Raw genomic sequence first — 20,028 nt, forward strand, 5'->3', positions numbered from 1 at the left:
GCCGCCGCCTCGAAATCACTAAGGTTGACAAATCTCCGGGCCCGGATGGCATACACCCCAGAGTACTACAGGAATTGAGTTCTGTGATAGATAGACCATTATTTTTAATCTTCTCAGATTCCTTAATAACAGGGTCGGTACCGCAGGACTGGCGCATAGCAAATGTGGTGCCAATATTCAAAAAGGGGACAAAAACTGAGCCGGGAAATTATAGGCCAGTAAGTTTAACCTCTACGGTTGGTAAAATCCTTGAGGGTTTCTTGAGAGATGCTATATTGGAGTATCTCAAGAAAAATAACCTTATGACAGAGTATCAACATGGGTTTATGAGGGATCGATCCTGTCAAACTAATTTGATCAGCTTCTATGAAGAGGTAAGTTCAAGTCTGGACCAGGGAAATGCAGTGGATGTTGTGTATATGGACTTTTCAAAAGCTTTTGATACGGTGCCACACAAAAGGTTGGTACATAAAATGAGAATAATGGGGATAGGGGAAAATATGTGTAACTGGGTTAAAAACTGGCTAAGTGATAGGAAACAAAGGGTGGTTATTAATGGTACGTACTCGGACTGGGTCTCAGTTCATAGTGGGGTACCACAGGGGTCAGTATTGGGCCCACTTCTTTTCAACATATTTATAAATGACCTTGTTGGGGGCATGCGGAGTAGAATTTCAATATTTGCAGATGATACTAAACTCTGCAGGGTAATCAATACAGAGGAGGATAATTTTATATTACAGGGAGATTTATGTAAATTGGAGGATTGGGCTGAGAAGTGGCAATTGAAGTTTAATGTAGATAAATGTAAGGTCATGCACTTGGGTAGAGGAAATAACATTTATGATTATGTACTTAATCGTAGAACACTGGGTAAAACAGACACAGAAAAAGACTTGGGTGTATTGGTGGATGGTAAACTTCACTTTAGTGGACAGTGTCAGGCAGCTGCTGCCAGGGCTAATAAAATAATGGGATGTATTAAAAGAGGTATAAGTGTTCATGAAAAAAATATAGTTCTACCTCTGTACAAGTCACTAGTGCGACCGCACGTAGAATACTGTGTACAATTCTGGTCACCGATATATAAGAAGGACATAGCTGAACTGGAGAGGGTGCAGAGAAGAGCCACCAAGATTATTAGAGGAATGGGTGGGCTGCAATACCAAGACAGGTTATTAAACTTGGGGTTATTTAGTTTGGAAAAACGAAGGCTTAGGGGGGATCTAATCACAATGTATAAATATATGAGGGGACAGTACAGAGACCTTTCCAAAGATCTTTTTACACCAAGGCCTGCGACTGGAACACGGGGGCATCCACTACGTCTTGAGGAAAGAAGGTTTAATCATAATCACAGACGAGGATTCTTTACTGTACGAGCAGTGAGACTATGGAACTCTCTGCCACATGATGTTGTAATGAGTGATTCACTACTAACATTTAAGCAGAGCCTGGACGCCTTTCTTGAAAAATGTAATATTACCAGTTATGTATATTAGATTTTATGACAGGGTATTGATCCAGGGAACTAGTCTGATTGCCGGATGTGGAGTCAGGAAGGAAATTTTTTCCCCATTGGAACTTGTTTGCCACATTGGGGTTTTTTTGCCTTCCTCTGGATCAACATGTTAGCCTACAGGTTGAACTAGATGGACTTAGAGTCTCCCTTCAACCTTAAAAACTATGATACTATGATACTATGAAATAGCAGTACATTTCTGTAACTTTACTAGTACTTATTTCAGAAATAAAACCTCCAATCTCAGAACAAAAGGTATGCATAGATTCAGCATCCTAGTGCCAGTATAGCACGGGCTTTACTTTATATATAAAAATCCTCATGGATTGACTTCCTCCGAGGAAGTTAAATTAGTGACGAAACTCCCGTTGGGAAGAAGGCATACGGACCTAACAGACCCTACATAAGATAACCACCATTCTGCCACATTGCTTTTCTGAATAGCCCTGGTGATAGTACTCACACTAGCGCTATTCGGATCAGCAATATCAAACAACTACCATGCTGTTATTTAACTACCGCTAGTTATCAAGGCATGCGCTCGTTCATTTGATCATAGACTACATAAATATTTCCCCATCATGCATTTTCTTGACCAGCATTTAATTGTCATTATTCTTCCTTTATGTGGTTTGTATTTAATCTTTTATATATAGCTTATCACTCAGCTATCATTTACATTTAGTGGTCCTATATTGATCAACTTTTCCAGTTTTGCGTTTTGGAAAAAACCCTGTTTTTGCAAACACGCTGATTCTGGTCACTATAATAGGAAATTATTTTAAATGTTTATAAATAAAATATGTGTTTTTAATTTCTACATTTGTGATGGTGTTTTGACTCTCGTGAATGGCATTTTAACTGTTGCTCCTTCTTGAGTTTTTAGATTTATTCCATTGATGACACCTTATTGAGGGATTTTTCAATTATGTATCAGCAGATGAATGCAGCACCAGAACCACCGTCAGTAGATGAACACAGCGCCAGAACCGCTGTCAGCAGATGAATGCAGTCCCAGAACTGCTGTCAATAGATAAAATACAGTGCCAGAACCACCATCAATACATGAATGCAGCACTAGAACCATCGTTCGTAGATGAATACAGCACCAGAAGCACATGAATCACACTTTCCTTCCTCTGCACACTGCCCCCATGAAACTGTGCCTTCACATTATTATGCTTTGTACATAATTTTCTTCGGCTCCATAAGACGCTTACCTTTCCCTCTTCGGCTTCAGGGTGATGGCAACAGCAGAGTGATAGTAGCAGCAGTGATGGAGTCAGCAGGGTGACGTCCCCAGTAAGGTGATAGTGGCAGAAAGCTGATCCTCTCAGCCGGTTGACAACCTCTGATGTTGCTACATATGTGCACAATCAGAACCACCATCAGCACATGAATCAAACATCAGAACCACCGTCAGTAAATGAAAGCTGCACCAAGTTTAGTACAGGGATCAATTCCAATCTCAGGTCAGCCGCCCATACACTTCTATTGCATAAACCTGCAAATCCTAGTATGTCCTTAAAGGGAATCTCTCACCAGGATTTTCCAACCTAATCTGAGAGCAGCATAATGTAGGGGCAGAGATCCTAATTCCAGTGGTGTTTCACTTACTGGGCTGCTTACTGTAGTATTAATAAAATCACCATTTCATCAACAGTAGATTATCATTAGGGGATGGTGACGGGATATGTGACAGAGCAGTAAGGGACGCCAGGCCGAGGAACAATCCAAAGGGTTTTATTGGAACCACAAAGATAAAGCACCAAACAAGAATATAAATTCTTTAAGTCTGCAAGTAGTCCACAACAAAACAACAGATCCAGGGGCGCCTCCCGGTATTCCGACGCCAGGGAAAATATGACAATGGTCCTTATACAAGTTCCTTGAGTCCAACAGGGTGAACAACGAAACAATACCACGTAGCCACTGATCTCCAATCTGTAACAGTCCATATACAGGCAATGGGATCTAGTCTCAGCTATAGATCCTAGTCCTTCTCCATCCGAGATCCAACTAACTGACTACATGGGTCTCAATGTTCTCTTCTCCTGAGATCAGCCCCTTAGGTGGGCCGAAGGGCCCACCTCCCCCTGGACATTTGATACATGAAAGGATTCCAGAAGTCCTGGCTCTATTCTATCTACCAAGTTGTGGATTGGATGTGTCCCATGCTGAGAACAACAATCTCCCACCAGAAGAAGTACATACAGGACAGTCAAAGAGGTACAGACTATTACACCAGGAACACAGGCGGGGGAGGGACACGCTGTTACAGGGTCTACTTGGTGTGCTGTCAGGTAGTCCGGTACAGTGGAACTATAACTTGGTTAACGTCGGACTATAAGAGGCACCGGACTATAAGACGCACCCTTGTTTTAGAGGAGGAAAAAATAGAAAAAAAATAAAATTAAAAGTAAAAGAATGTGGTCATGACACACTTATTTTACTGGTGACAGTGTTACTGAGGTAATAATATCCCCAAATTCTGTCCTCATATCCTCCATTCTGGGTACCTTCCAGGTATATATGGCCCCCATCGTGGAATATGTATGTTCCCCATCATTATATGTGTGATCCTCCAATCTGGTGTGTGTAATATATTATTATATATTATATATATATACACACACACATATATACACATATATACACACTGCAGATTTAGCAGGTTTACACATTCGGAATTAACTTGGCATTGTGACATTTGGACTGTAGATCAGCCTGGAAGTGTGAAATGCACTGCAGCAAAAAGAATGTTATTTCTTTTTTTTTTTTTTTTTTTTTTTAAATTGTGAAAAGTTTATTCAGAGGGTCATTTATTATTCAACCCCTCAATCCACCAGAATTCTGTTTGGTTCCCCTAAAGTATTAAGAAGTATTTCAGGCACAAAGAACAATGAGCTTCACATGTTTGGATTAATTATCTCTTTTTCCAGCCTTTTCTGACTAATTAAGACCCTCCCCAAACTTGTGAACAGCACTCATACTTGGTCAACATGGGAAAGACAAAGGAGCATTCCAAGGCCATCAGAGACAAGATCGTGGAGGGTCACAAGGCTGGCAAGGGGTCCAAAACCCTTTCCAAGGAGTTGGGCCTACCTGTCTCCACTGTTGGGAGCATCATCCGGAAGTGGAAGGCTTATGGAACTACTGTTAGCCTTCCACGGCCTGGACAGCCTTTGAAAGTTTCCACCTGTGCCGAGGCCAGGCTTGTCCGAAGAGTCAAGGCTAACCCAAGGACAACAAGGAAGAAGCTTCGGGAAGATCTCATGGCAGTGGGGACATTGGTTTCAGTCAATACCATAAGTAACGTACTCCACCGCAATGTTCTCCGTTCCAGACGAGCCCGTAAGGTACCTTTACTTTCAAAGCGTCATGTCAAGGCTCGTCTACAGTTTGCTCATGATCACTTGGAGGACTCTGAGACAGACTGGTTCAAGGTTCTCCTGGTTGATGAGACCAAGATCGAGATCTTTGGTGCCAACCACACACGTGACGTTTGGAGACTGGATGGCACTGCATACGACCCCAAGAATACCATCCCTACAGTCAAGCATGGTGGTGGCAGCATCATGCTGTGGGGCTGTTTCTCAGCCAAGGGGCCTGGCCATCTGGTCCGCATCCATGGGAAGATGGATAGCACGGCCTACCTGGAGATTTTGGCCAAGAACCTCCGCTCCTCCATCAAGGATCTTAAGATGGGTCGTCATTTCATCTTCCAACAAGACAACGACCCAAAGCACACAGCCAAGAAAATCAAGGCCTGGTTCAAGAGGGAAAAAATCAAGGTGTTGCAGTGGCCTAGTCAGTCTCCAGACCTTAACCCAATTGAAAACTTGTGGAAGGAGCTCAAGATTAAAGTCCACATGAGACACCCAAAGAATCTAGATAACTTGGATAAGATCTGCATGGAGGAGTGGGCCAAGATAACTCCAGAGACCTGTGCTGGCCTGATGGTGTCTTATAAAAGACGATTATTAGCTGTAATTGCAAACAAGGGTTATTCCACAAAATATTAAACCTAGGGGTTGAATAATAATTGACCCACACTTTTATGTTGAAAATGTATTAAAATTTAACTGAGCAACATAACTTGTTGGTTTGTAAGATTTATGCATCTGTTAATAAATCCTGATCTTGTTTTAAGTTTGCAGGCTCTAACTTATTTGCATCTTATCAAACCTGCAGGGGGTTGAATACTACTTGTAGGCACTGTATGTATGTATGTATGTATGTATGTATGTATGTATGTATGATAGATAGATAGATATTTTTTTATTACAAACAAAGTCTCCCGTATCTCAAGGACCTGCAGTGATGTAATGAAGAGGCGACCCACTGTGCTGCTCTGGCCCACCCCTCTGCATTACATCACTGTAGGTCCTTGTCAGCTACGGGAGACTGTTTCTAGTGCAGAGGAAAGTGAAAGTAATTTGAGCCCTCAGCACAGAGACTGCGGCTGTGCTGTGAAGGTATGCCATGCTCTGGCCCGGACACTGCAGTGATCTGCACTCACCCCGGGCCAGACATGACTGCAGCGGCACCCTGCTCCTGCCTTCTAAACAGCGGATACACAGTCTCCCCAGCCGCTGCAGGAAGCCGGCGTCTTGAGCTCCCACGTGTGACCGCTGTTTACATTAAACAAGTATTCATTAGCTGCTCCTCACACCCGCTGACTGCAGAGAGAGGTGGGCGGGGAGCAGCTAATGAATATTCGTTTACTTTAAGCAGCGGGCACACGTGGTTTCTCCAGCCTCCGGCATCCTGCAGCAGCGACCCCCCCTGCCTCCTGTGATCCCACCGCATAGTGCTGACTCCCCCACAGCTCCCTACCCCGCAGCTTCAAACCATAAGACGCACACCACACTTTCCTCCCAAATTTGGAGGAAAAAAAGTGCGTCTTATGGTCCGAAAAATACGGTACTCACCTCCTGCTGCTCTCTCCGGTGTAGAGCGTTGTTCTTCACTGCTTCTCGGTAACGTTACTACAATTGTGATTAGCTTTTTCACTGTATGCTCTCTGCATGAAACAGAAGTCTCTTTTACAATGAAAGTCTTTGAAGCCTCATTATGTTGCTTCATAGACTTCCTCTGTAAGGCCTCGGTTCCACTTGCATTTTACATGGATGAGTGAAATCCGATAAAACACCAGATTGCACTCGCACGAGTGTAAAACTATGGTGAAGTGATCATCTGCTATTTTTTTCTCATGCCAGACAGGCTGCGGAAGAGATGGATAGCGTAATCTCCTCCTCCTCTACACACCTATGATCCGATCGCAAGATTGCAAAAGAGCCTGAGCCCGAGGGTCATTAGCATATAGCATCCCATGGTCTTGCATTGGATATGATACGCAAGTGAAACAGAGGATAAGTCACCTCTGGGACATGCAGAGCAAAATGTCCTTGAGTCTTGAGAGGGGTGACGTCACTAAGAAGAGGAGGCTGGCACTGGACATCACAGAGAAAGCAGCGGTAGGTGAGTATATTATCACACCTACACTACATCACATGCACACATTTAATGAATACAAAATTCAATGATAAGCTTCATTAACAATGGTAAGGTTGTTACCAGAAAACATCAGATTTACCTCTCCACACTGTCCCCCTCTACGCTCCCACTTACCCACACGGTCCCCTCTATGCTCCCACTTATACAATCCCCCAAAGTTCATACCTCTTCATACAGTTTCTTCACTTCTAAATACTGTAACCCCCAATTTCCATGTTGTACACCTAATCCCACACTGCTCTCTCTCACACTGTCTCATATTGTGCACTTACAGTGTCTTTGGCTCTGGTCCTTCCAACATGTCACTGACTCCTCCACGGCACAACATGATGCGGTAAGCAGTGACGGGCCGGCCATTAACTGTCACCGCTCGTGGTCTTTGCTAGGCCGGTGGCCATTAAACATCACTGCATGCTAATGTCAGCTTGCGGCGCATAGCAATGACGTTTGATGGCCCAAAGCATATTCTCAGCCACGGTTAACGGTGGCGGGCCCTCTCTATAACCAGCACGGCTGTCCACCAAGGACCCTGGGCCCACTGGGGAATCCCCTGCTGTCCCGCCAGACCATTACAACCCAGTTGCAGGAGACAGGAGCTGTAGTGCTGGATTGGAGGCGGGGCCCACCAAAGGATTCTCCAGTGTCCCGCTGCGCCAGTCCAACCCTGTCTGCATATATTCCATGTTCACTCTCCACCTAGGAAGCACGGGAAATCTAATATACACCTGTTCATATTGGTTATGTATTCATTTCCGTGTAATCTACATATATTCCATGTTAATTCACCACCTAGGAAGCACAGGGAATGTAATGTGCACCAGTTTATATGGGATATGTGTTCTTTCCCCTGCAAACTACATATATTCCTTGTTCATTCCACATCTATCATTCATCGCTATAATTTTGGACAAAGCAGTTATGTTCTTTCATTTAATTTATTCCTTTTCTTCATTGTTCTTAAAATGTCCCCTCACCAGTCTTGAGATTTTTAATACAAAATAAACTTTAAATCTGCATATGTTAAGAAATGTTTTGCCATTTTAAAAAATGTACGAACATGAGATAGGTGGATATAGTAATGTATTAACCATGCAAACATCTCATATTGGAGAGGTGTCTGCCCTAGGGCTAGTCCTCGTGTGGAAATGTGGCATTTAAATTTCTCCTGTCAGCAGGATTTGAACATATAGCTATTGCAAAGACAAGCTTAGCCATATCTATAGATGGCCAATCCATTCCTCCATGACTGAGAAAGACTAAATTACTTACTGGTAATGGGATTTTCCAGAGTCCCTAACAGTACCCACGAGAGAGGGATCCGCCCCCTTCAGGACAGGAAACCTACAGATAAAAAAAGGGGGCGGTCCCCCTCCCTCATCAGTTGGTTTCAGAGTATGTAAGAGGAACCGCCATGGATTAGTAAAATAATCAGAGAACACCAGATGTCACCAAAGAGTGAAAGAGAAGAAGGGTAGGGGTGTAAAGGGTGCTGTCGTGGACTCCAGAAAATCCCATTACCAGTAAGTAATTTAGTCTTTTCCATTCGCCACGATAGTACCCACGAGAGACTTTCAGAGAAGCCGACACCTAGGGAGGGATCACCACTTGAAGGACCGATCTCCCGAATGAAAGGTCTGAGGTAGAAGAAAGGTCCAACCTGTAGTGCTTGTAAAAGAGCTGGAGAGGAGTCAGGAAATGAGTCAAGAAAATGCTTCCATACTCTGCCATACTGTCTGGTTGTGACCGGTTTTCTACTGCGCAACAAAGTGTCAAATAAGACGGCTGAAAAACCGTGGGCGGCTAGTAACTCCCTTTCAAATTCCACGCAGTCAAGTGGAGACCCTTAACGCGTGGATGAAGGAAAGGACCTTGTAACAGGAGATCTGACCTGGATGGGAGAACCCAGGGGTCTGTGACCGAAATATTTGTCAGGAGGGAGAACCACGGTCGTCTGGGCCAAAAAGGAGCTATAAGGATAATTCGTGCCTGTTCCTCCCTGATCTTCCGGAGGACCGTAGGTAGGCGAATCAGTGGTAGAAAGGCATAGGCTAGGCTGTACTGCCAGGGCACCTGAAGGGCATCTAGAACCATCGATCGATCCGCCCTGTTCAGGGACCCAAACCGTTCCAACCTCCTGTTGTCTCTGGTAGCGAATAAGTCTATAACCGGTTGGTCCCACTAGTGGACTATCTGAGCGAAAACTTCCCGATGCAAGGTCCATTCCCCTGACGGACAGTGTGGCGGCTGAGGAAGTCCGCCTTCACGTTGTCCACCCCTGGATGTGTACGGCTGAGAGGGACAAAAGATGTTTTTCGGCTAGTTCCAACACCTGTACTGCCGTCTTCATTAGGGAATATGACCGTGTCCTCCCCTGATGGTTGATGTAGGCGACCACTGTCTGGTTGTCCGTACAGAGTTGCACATGGGTGCCCCTGAGGAGGGGAAGGAAGGACATCAGTGCTCGACTGACTGCCAGGAGTTCCTTTAGGTTGGAGGAGGCGTTCTTCTCTTGACTGGATCAGCCATGGCATCTCCCAGGTGAGACCCCCCACCCCCAAGGGCTCGTGTCGGTAGTGATCAGACTGGTGGGGTGAACATGCCATTCCTTGCCACTTGTCAGGTTCGTGTCTGTCAGCCAAGAGGTGAGGGAATCTAGGGTGGTGTTGGTCAGGGTTAGAGGAGAATTGAGCGACCCCGGATTTGACCTTGCAGCTGTTAAGATCTCCCACTGTAGTAGCCTGGTGTGAAGCTGGGCCCACTGCACAGCGGGAATACATGAAGTTAGTGACCCTAGCAGAGACATGGCGGTCCGGAGGGACAGTGACGGGTGACCTCATATGACCCCTTGTAACCTTGCGACTTTGTCTGGTGGTAGAAAGCAACGCTGTTGTTGGGAATCCAGGAACATGCCTAGGAAAGACTGAAAGGTGGTAGGCGTGAGTCTAGATTTTTGCAGATTCAATATCCACCTGAGACGTCATAGGGTCGACATAGTGTGACTGAGGCGGGATGAACATTGTGCTGCCATGCTCCCCACCACCAAAAGGTCATCTAAATATGGGATGATTAAAGTCCAGTGTTCGCGAAGGTAAGCTGTGACCTCAGCCATGACCTTGGTGAATATCCGTGGGGCGAGGGAAACGCCGAAGGGCATGGCCGTGAACTGAAAATGGTGAATGGAGTGGTTAATCATGAATGCTACCCGGAGGTATTGCTGAAAATGCGGGTGGACAGGTATGTGGTAATACGCATCCTTGAAATCGAGGACCGCCATGTAATAATCGGGAAAGAGCAGCTTCATAGTGGACAGGAGGGATTCCATTTTAAACGGTCGGTATCTCAGGAAGAGATTAAGCTTTTTTAGATTAATAATGGTTCTGTATGACAATGTAACGGGACCAGTGTCAGGACCTGTTTATCCACGAGAGTGAGAACCTCAGACAACAATCCGTGTGGTTTTTCCGCTGATCTGGTGGGTGTAACGAAAAAGGACTGCGGAGGGAGGGATGCAAATTCCAGCCGGAGGCCCTCCGAGATCAGGTCCAGAATAAAAGGAGCTGGAAGTGATTGTCTTCCAAACGTCCCCGAAAAAACAGAGCCTGCCTCCTACCGGAAAATCAGGATTACTGTTTGGCATATTTTCGTCGGAAGGAAGGGTTGCCAAACAGGGCGCCCTTTGACCCAGAAGCGAGATGGTCAGATCTGTCCCGGCGTTCGGGTCTGATAGGCTGGAAACAGCGCTTGTGAAATGGGTGCCTAGAGGGAGGAGTAAATGTGTTAGGGAACCCCTTCTTACTATCTCCAGCCTTGGTGAGGAGGTCATCCAGTTGGGGGCCAAATAAGAACTCACCCTCACACGGAAGCGTACACAGTCTTCATTTTGAGGATGTGTACCCCTTCCACGATTTCAGCCATATAGCTCTACGGGCCACATTAGAGGACCCTGCTGACCGGGCTGCCAGGCGGACAGAATCAGCCGATGCGTCTGCCAGGTAATTTGCCGCATCCTTGAGTAGAGGCAGGGAGGAGAAGATCTTATCCCTTGATGTTCTGGACTTAAGTTGCCTCTCTAACTGGTCTATCCAGACCGAGAGCGACCTGGTCGTACATCTGGCAGATATGGCCAGCTTCAGTACCCAGCTGAAGCTTCCCAGGTCCGTCGAAGAAATTAATCTGATTTTCTATCTAGAGTATCTTTCAGAAATCACATATCTTCAAATGGCAGGGCAGATTTTTTGGAAGATTTTGCAACGGCCACATCCACCTTTGGCACCTTGCACCACTGCATGAGGTCCGTGTCGTCAAAGGGGTATCGCCGTTCCACAAATACATATGCTTTGACCGTGATATTGCAGAAATGCAAAGTCATGTAGATGTTTTGTGTACAGGGCAAAGCACCAGTTACTATTGGTTTTTGGTCTTGAGTTATATATGGGCAAAGTTAGGCATAAATTTTATGCAACACGTTTTACAAGCTACTTTGACACAAAATTGCAGCCGAAATATTGTTTTGTCATAGCCGGTAATAATTTTATCGTGTTTAGCAGCAAAAGTTGAGCTAGTATGCCAAATTTCAGCATCATAGCCAGTATAGAACTCTAATGGCTATGTGCCAAAGTTTGCAAAATCCTCTTAGCTGAAGCCGCAGGCTTGGTGGACCCTCCAGTGAAAGGTCAACAGTGCCCAATGTATTTGAGATTTGGCCCTAAAAATGTACAGAACCTCTTTTCAAACATACATGTACATCCTTATAAATTTTCAACAAAATCGGAGGTCGAGTAGGGACGATTTTTAAAACTGGTCCACTTGATGTGGAATGACCCAAAACGCAGGGAAGTGATGATTAGAGATGAGCGAACCGACCTCGAGCCGAACCGGGACCGGTTCGCCGAACGGAGGTCCCGTTCGAGTTCGGTTCGTCGAATGTTCGACGAACCGAACTCGAACCGCATAGGAAACAATGGCAGGCATTCACAAACACATAAAAACACATAGAAAACACCCTCAAAGGTGTCCAAAAGGTGACAAACAACTCACAACACAACACAAACACATGAGAAAGTGACAAGGACATATACTCATGTGAAAACAAAAGAGCAGGACAAGGAAAAAGAGGAGGAGACACAGATATAGGCATGGCACGCCCTTCCAAAAATCATGTAAAACACCGCAAGGTGACTCCAAGCGGAGTCTTCCTTTTTTCCAAAAATTGGGCCACACACACACCCACCCATTCAGTGGCAGCAGTTGTGTCCCAGTTGTACAATTCACAGCTAGGTTTGCATCAAGCACATTCAAAAATACGCCATAATTAACCGTCCCCAGGATGACACCAGGGTAGGTAGCAAAGTCTTTCCTGATCCCAGCTCTGTTCATCTTGGCTCCTTTTAAAAAACACAGCAAGCAAGGGTTACTCCAAGCGGAGTCTCCCTTTTTTCCAAAAATTGGGCCCCACACACACCCACCCCTTCAGTGGCAGCAGTTGTGCCCTAGTTGCAAACAGGATGTTTTGATTTGCATCAAGCACATTCCAAATCCACAAGCATTTACTCTCCCCAGGATGACACAGGGGTAGTAAATTCCTTCTGGATCCATGACATGTTCATTTTGATGAACGTCAGTCTGTCCACATTGTCACTGGACAGACGCGTGCGCTTATCTGTCAGCACACACCCAGCAGCACTGAAGACACGTTCAGAGACAACGCTGGCAGCTGGACACGACAAAATCTCCAAGGCATAACTGGAGAGCTCTGGCCATTTTTCTAGATTTGAAGCCCAAAAGGAGCAAGGCTCCATTTGCAAAGTCATGGCATCGATGTTCATTTGGAGATACTCCTGTATCATCCTCTCCAGCCGTTGACTATGTGTCAGACTTGTTGTCTCTGGTGGCCTTGCAAAAGAGGGTCTAAAAAAATTATGAAAAGATTCCATAAAATTGCTGTTACCAGCACCAGATACGGTCCTACTGGTACGGGTAGACTGTTGAAGATGACGAGACCGTCCCATGTTTGGCAAGCTACAACTGGGAGAATCACTCCCTGCACGGTTGTTTGGTGGAAAAGCCGAGCTAAGATCGAGTAACAGCTTCTGCTGATACTCCTGCATACGTGCGTCCCTTTCTATGGCTGGAATTATGTCACAAAATTTGGACTTGTACTGGGGATCTAATAGTGTGGCAAGCCAGTAGTCATCATCACTTCTAATTTTGACAATACGAGGGTCATGTTGGAGGTAGTGCAACAAGAAGGCACTCATGTGTCTTGCGCAGCCATGCGGACCAAGTCCACGCTGTGTTTGTGGCATAGAGGTGCTAACCGTTCTTTCTTCCTCTGACATCTCCCCCCAACCTCTTTCAACTGAAATTTGACCAAGGTCTCCCTCATCTGCTGAGTCTTCCATGTCCATGGACAGTTCGTCCTCCATTTCTTCATGTTCTCCTGCACCTTCCTCAACATTTAGCCTGCTACTATGCGCCATTGTTGATCCCTGTCCCCCATGGTCCCATGCCTGGCGCCTTGGTGATGATGAACGTCTGGACCTTGGTGATGTTGTTGTGTCTTGCGCATATGAATCCTCCTGTAGTTCATCCCCTTCCTGTTGTCCCACCCCCTGACTCTGAATAGTGTTTAGCGTGTGCTCCAGCATGTAAATGACTGGAATCGTCATGCTGATAATGGCATTGTCAGCGCTAAACATATTCGTCGCCATGTCGAAACTGTGCAGAAGGGTGCATAGGTCCTTGATCTGAGACCACTCCATCAGGGTGATCTGACCCACCTCTGCATCTCGTTGGCCAGGGCTATACGTCATGACGTATTGCACCAGGGCTCGGCGGTGCTGCCACAGTCGCTGTAACATGTGGAGAGTTGAATTCCAGCGTGTCGCCACATCGCATTTCAGGCGATGAACCGGCAGGCCGAAAGACTTCTGGAGCGATGCAAGTCGCTCAGCTGCGGCGCTTGAACGGCGGAAGTGAGCAGACAGTTTTCGTGCCCTGTTCAGAAGGCCATCTAGGCCGGGATAGTGTGTTAAAAATTGCTGGACGACAAGGTTCAACACGTGAGCCATACAAGGTACGTGTGTCACCTTGCCCAGGCGAAGGGCCGCACCCAGGTTTGCAGCATTGTCGCACACGGCCTTACCAGGCTGCAGGTTGAGTGGAGACAACCATTTATTAAACTCGGACCGCAGAGCTGACCACAACTCAGCCGCTGTGTGACTCCTATTCCCAAGACATGTCAAGCTAAAGACCGCCTGATGCCGTTGCGCTCTGCTGCCAGCATAGTAATGAGGGGTGCGTGATTCCTTCTGCGCAGTGAGAACGCTGATGGCCTGACCAGGCAGGCTTGGGGCGGAGGTGGAGGACCCAGATGAGGTGGAGGATGCAGAAGCAGTGGCGGAACTTGGACAGACAGAGGATTGACACACAAGTCGTGGGGACGGCAAGACTTGTGCAGCAGACCCTTCACCATCTATCACCATAGTTACCCAGTGCCCAGTCAGCGACATGTAACGTCCCTGTCCATGCGTACTGGTCCAAGTATCGGTGGTGAAATGCACCCATTCACACACAGAGTTTCTCAAGGAAGCGGTGATGTTGTGTGCGACATGCTGGTGTAGCGCGGGCACACCTTTCTTAGAGAAGTAGTGGTGACTAGGCATCTTGTACTGTGGCACAGCGACAGACATAAGGTCTCTAAAATCCTGTGTGTCCACTAGGCGGAAAGGCAGCATTTCGGTAGCCAACAGCTTACAGAGGGATAGAGTCAACCTCTTAGCTTTGTCATGGGTCACAGGAAATGGCCTTTTATTTGACCACATCTGAGGGACAGAGATCTGGCTGCTGTGTGTAGACGGTGTTGAGTAGGGTGTCCCTGGAAAAATGCAGGTTTGTGAGGAAAGTGCAGGCGGAGACATGATGTTGCCTTCATCCAACGTTGGTGCTATCGATGTCTGAGAGAGCTGTACACACTCACTTGTTTCCCCTTCCAAACCAACTGACGACCTACCAAGCAAACTGCCTGTTGCGGTTACAGTGGTGGAAGTTGTGGGTGGAAAAACAGGTGTGACAGCTGTCCCCACAGTCCTAGAAGATGACGAGCGCGCGGATGCACTGGAAGGGGCAGGCGGTGGATGGTTCGCTCCGCTAGGCCGCATTGCAGCACGGTGAGCTTCCCACCGGGACATATGATATTTATTCATGTGACGATTCATGGAAGAAGTTGTCAAACTGCTGAGGTTTTGACCTCTACTAAGAGAACCATGACAAATTTTACAGATCACATAATTTGGGCGATCTTTTTCTATGTCAAAAAAGGACCAGGCTAGGCAAGGCTTAGAGGCCATGCGACCTGTTGATCCACCCCGAATAATGCTCAGAGGCAGAGTGGTGGCTGAGGATGCAGTTTTAGACGTGCTACCAGTACTCCGACTGTGTCCAGGAAGGCGCAAGGTAACTTCGTCATCAGTTGCATCCTCCTCCACCACCTCTGTTGACCTCCTCGAGTGCCTGACTGTGGGTTGACAGTAGGTGGGATCTAGAACTTCATCATCAATTGTTGTGTTTGCACTCCCCTCCCCCTCAGACCGAGCCTCTTCTTGCCCTGACCGAATATTTAAGTTGTCATCCCAATCGGGTATCTGCGTCTCATCTTCATCAGTATGTTCCTCATTGTCTATAACCACAGGTGTTACAGTTTGTGACAAAGGGTCAACATTATGCTCAGAAACTTGGTCCTCACGGCCTGAATCAGAGTCACAAAGGTTCTGGGCATCACTGCAGACCATTTCCTGTTCTGTACTCACTGTAGCTTGGGAGCAAACCTCTGATTCCCAGGCTATAGTGTGACTGAACAGCTCTGCAGACTCAGCCATCTCAGTTCCACCATACTGTGCAGGGCTGATGGAGACTTCAGAGCTGGGAGAAAGCAAGTTTGATTGGGATGACAACTCAGAGGACTGGTGTTTTTTGGATGCGGTACTTGAAGTGGCTGAGAGGGCACTTGTTGGACCACTTGAGATCCATTCAAGCATTTTCCTTTTTTGGCCATCATCTACCTTTGTTCCAGTTGTTCGTGTCCGTAAAAAAGGGAGCACATCGGATTGTCCACGGTAAGTAGTAGACATCTTACTTTTGCTGGTAGATGGTCTCTCTTCAGCAGATGATAATGGAGCTTTGCCACCTTCCCCAGGGACAAACCCTTTTTTTCCTTTTCCACCACGCCTCTTCCCCTTTCCACCAGCATCTGTCATTTTGCCACTCATGTTGATTGCGGCAAGATTGTGCACTGAAAATGTGGTAGTAAAAATTGAGAGGTGGTGTAGATTGCAGCGGTGGTCTAGCTTTATTAACAGCAGAATAATAAAGAATAAATATCCCTGACAATGCAACTACGGCCCTTAAACTGGCAGCATCAATTGCTAGTATAATGGCTTAGTTATAATGAGTTGGAGTGTGCAATGCAGGTAGAGGTGCTGCAAATGTCTTTGTACTAGTGTGACTAGACAAAAGTCCAATAGCCACGTTTAGGATGCCACTAGGTACACTGAGTGTTTGCTAGTATAATGGCTTAGTTATAATGAGTTGGAGTGTGCAATGCAGGCAGACGTGCGGCAAATATCTTTGCACTAGTGGGACTATAGCAAAGTCCAATAGCCACGTTTAGGATGCCACTAGGTACACTGAGTGTTTGCTAGTATAATGGCTTAGTTATAATGAGTTGGAGTGTGCAGAGGTCAGGAGGGTACAGTGCCAGGATTGTGGGGCTCTGGGTAGAGGAATGGAAGCCTGCCTTTCTATTCCCTCCTAATAGGGAAATGCAGCGACGAAATCCCTGACCTTAGCTACACAGACGCTGTCTCTGTTTTCAGGACCTGTCACCTATGGCGGTACGAGCCCTTAAAAGGACTGATGGAAAGTGCTATCCCTATGCTGTCCAGCGCTGTGTATGGAGCGCATACAGCTGTATCAGCGATAGGACTCAGGACGGAGCTGCGCCAGTGATGTCTGACACCAAGGACGCAGAAGGCAGATAATGGCGTCCTGGAGGAAAATATCCGGTTTTATAATGCAGGGACATGTGACATGGACATCCTATCACACATGCCGTTGCTTCTCTGGATAAAAGTCCACTTAGCTGTGTGTGTGTCTGGGATTGGCTGACATAATGGCCCTCCCCACTACACGCGCGCGCTTAAAGAAGGAAGACATGGAAAAAAAAAAAAAATGGCGATCGCCATTATACAAACAGCAGTGATCTGAAGGCGCTGTTCACGCACACTATACACTGAAATGTCATAATAGTGTGATTCACAGAGTGACTTACACTATTACAGCAGAAAGCCAGCTAGGAATTAGCTGTTTTTTTGCTGCTAGAACCGTTCTCGAACGTTTCTAGAACTATCGAGCTTTTGCAAAAAGCTCGAGTTCTAGTTCGATCTAGAACAGGCCCCAAAATCACTCGAGCCTAGAACTGGAGAACCTCGAACCGCGCTCAACTCTAGTGATGATCACTATGTCCCGAAAAATGCAAAATACTGCGGGAATAACGCAATGAAACGCACAGAATTTGCTACCCGCGTTATTTCCTGCGGTATTTCATGATCACATTACAGTCAATGGGGTAAAATACTGCAGGTACCTGCGGAAAAGAAGTTACATGCAATTCTTTTCCGCAGTGGAAATTCCGCAGCAAAACCTGTTGATGAAAAAAATGCAGTGTGCGCACAGCATTTTTTTTTACCCATAGGTTTTGCAGGGGAAGGACTGCAGCATGCTTATGAACATTTTCTACCGCAAAATCGTGGTAAAAAACGCAGCGTGTGCCCAGGGAGTAAGCGATTAGTTGGGAAGAGGGGGTAACATACAGCTGTCAGCGTCTATTTAAATATCTCATTTTTTTGACTGCATGACAGTATATAAAATAATTCAAAATGGGCAAGTTCAGCCAAAAGTAAAATAACAAAATAGATACAAGGGGGTAAACTTTTGGGATGGAGTTATGTAGAAGTATTATTATCAATGGTCTTAATGCTGTTATGGAGAGGGGGAGGAACCCAGATTAATATCTGGAGAAGCCAATCTTGTTCGAGTGTGTCTAAGTGGCATACAGGATGGCGGATGGTGATTGTAAACCTGAGAGGCACTCGTCTATAGCAGAGCGCAGACAACTAACACAGTGCTAACAGAGCTCACACGATTAACGTACGTGTTATCTTGGTTGAAATTCGCAAACAAAAGCCGCGCAGCTCCAGTCTCCACGTTCTGCCTCGCCAGGTTCATAGTGCGACCGTAGTTCACCCAGGGACCACGTCCAGGATACTAAAGTGCTGCAAACGCCGTAATATGCCGCCGGTCTTCCTTGTTTACCGGCCTGGACATGACAGTGTATTTGCGCATGCGCGCACATACTGAACCAGCCAGTGCGCAGGTCTGCAAAAGGCAGCAAAACGTCATTTCACTTGCGCCATGTAAGCGTATGTTCACAGAAAAAAAATGGGGGTAGATGCTAGAAAGTACGGGCTTCTGACAGGTATGACGTAACCTGTCATATGATGGGGTGTGTTCAAAATGCAGCCAGCTATTTCCACTAGCGGCTAAATGATCAGGGGTCTCGAATGAACATCGCTTACTGCGCATGCACCGCTACCGCCTCCTCCTCTCCTGCCACGCCTCCTCTCCTGTTGATCCGCCTGCCTGCTCCTGGCCGCGTTCCCGAGCTACGAGCACCCGCCGCCTGTCATGCACCCGCCGCCTGTCATGCACCCGCCAATTTTCAAGACTGCAGTGGAGTGTCATAGAGATTACCGCCACCGTGCCACAGTGATTAACCCTTAAACCGCCAGCCTGCCGGGATGCCCAATATTCAAGCTGCAGTGGAGTGCCACAATTAACCCTTACACCGCCAGCCCGCCGGAAAAGCCGCCAAATTTAACTTTGCATGTAGTTCCACGGTGATTAACCCTTACATCCACAGCTGTATACAGCAAACTGTATACAGATCGGGGGGCTCTATACCGTTAGGGAGGAGGAGAGCTGTATACTGTTGGAGAAGAGGAGAGCTCTATACCGTTGGGGATGAGGAGAGCTATATACCGTTGGGGATGAGGAGAGCTATATACTGTTGGGGATGAGGAGAGCTATATACCCTTGGGGATGAGGAGAGCTATATACTGTTGGGGATGAGGAGAGCTATATACCCTTGGGGATGAGGAGAGCTATATACTGTTGGGGATGGGGAGAGCTATATACCGTTGGGGAGGAGGAGAGCTATATACAATCATATGAAAAAGTTTATGCACCCCTATTAATGTTAACCTTTTTTCTTTATAACAATTTGGGTTTTTGTAACAGCTATTTCAGTTTCATATATCTAATAACTGATGGACTGAGTAATATTTCTGGATTGAAATGAGGTTTATTGTACTAACAGAAAATGTGCAATCCGCATTTATAACAAAATTTGACCGGTGCAAAAATATGGGCACCCTTATCAATTTCTTGATTTGAACACTCCTAACTACTTTTTACTGACTAAGGCTGGTTTCACACTACGTCTTTTTAACATCCGTCCTTAACGTTATTTTAGCGGAAGTACGGATCCAGTGCAAATGCGTTTTCATTTCAATGCATTTGCAATGGACTCGCGTTAACATGCGTTCACCTGCGTTTGCGTGCGTTATAGTGAGGATCCTGTGTCTTGCAGTTTTTTAACATGTTTCAAAAACGCTACTTGTAGCGTTTTTGAGCTCCGTCCAAATACTGCAAATTGCTGGATCCTGACTATAACGCACGCAAACGCAGGTGAACGCTGGCGTGCTGATAGACAGGATCCTGCTTTTGTACTGAGCATGCCCAGAAAGTACTGAGCATGCCCAGAACCAGTCTCGCGTGATCTGTCTATCTCTCTACTCCCTCCCTCACCCTCTCTCTCTCTATCTCTGTCTTTCCCCCTTCCTCCCCTCCCTCTCTCTCCCACCTGAGAG

The 20,028-nt window shown here is 46.3% G+C and overlaps 1 protein-coding gene across 2 annotated transcripts in view; it reads right to left on the minus strand.

Annotated features, from left to right (window-relative positions):
* Positions 1-18,529, minus strand: part of WIPI2 (WD repeat domain, phosphoinositide interacting 2) — a 738,254-nt gene extending 719,725 nt beyond the window's left edge. Inside the window, exon 1 of one of the 2 annotated variants that reach the window (XM_075319053.1) lies at positions 18,252-18,529. In XM_075319053.1, coding sequence (XP_075175168.1) covers positions 18,252-18,325 — 74 coding nt within the window. In that variant the 5' untranslated portion in view covers positions 18,326-18,529. The remainder of the gene's footprint in view (positions 1-18,251) is intronic. The other variant, XM_075319052.1, reaches the window with a different exon arrangement.
* Positions 18,530-20,028: the final 1,499 nt, after the last annotated feature.

Source organism: Anomaloglossus baeobatrachus, chromosome 7, assembly GCF_048569485.1.
Source record: "Anomaloglossus baeobatrachus isolate aAnoBae1 chromosome 7, aAnoBae1.hap1, whole genome shotgun sequence".
Lineage (NCBI taxonomy): Eukaryota > Metazoa > Chordata > Amphibia > Anura > Aromobatidae > Anomaloglossus > Anomaloglossus baeobatrachus.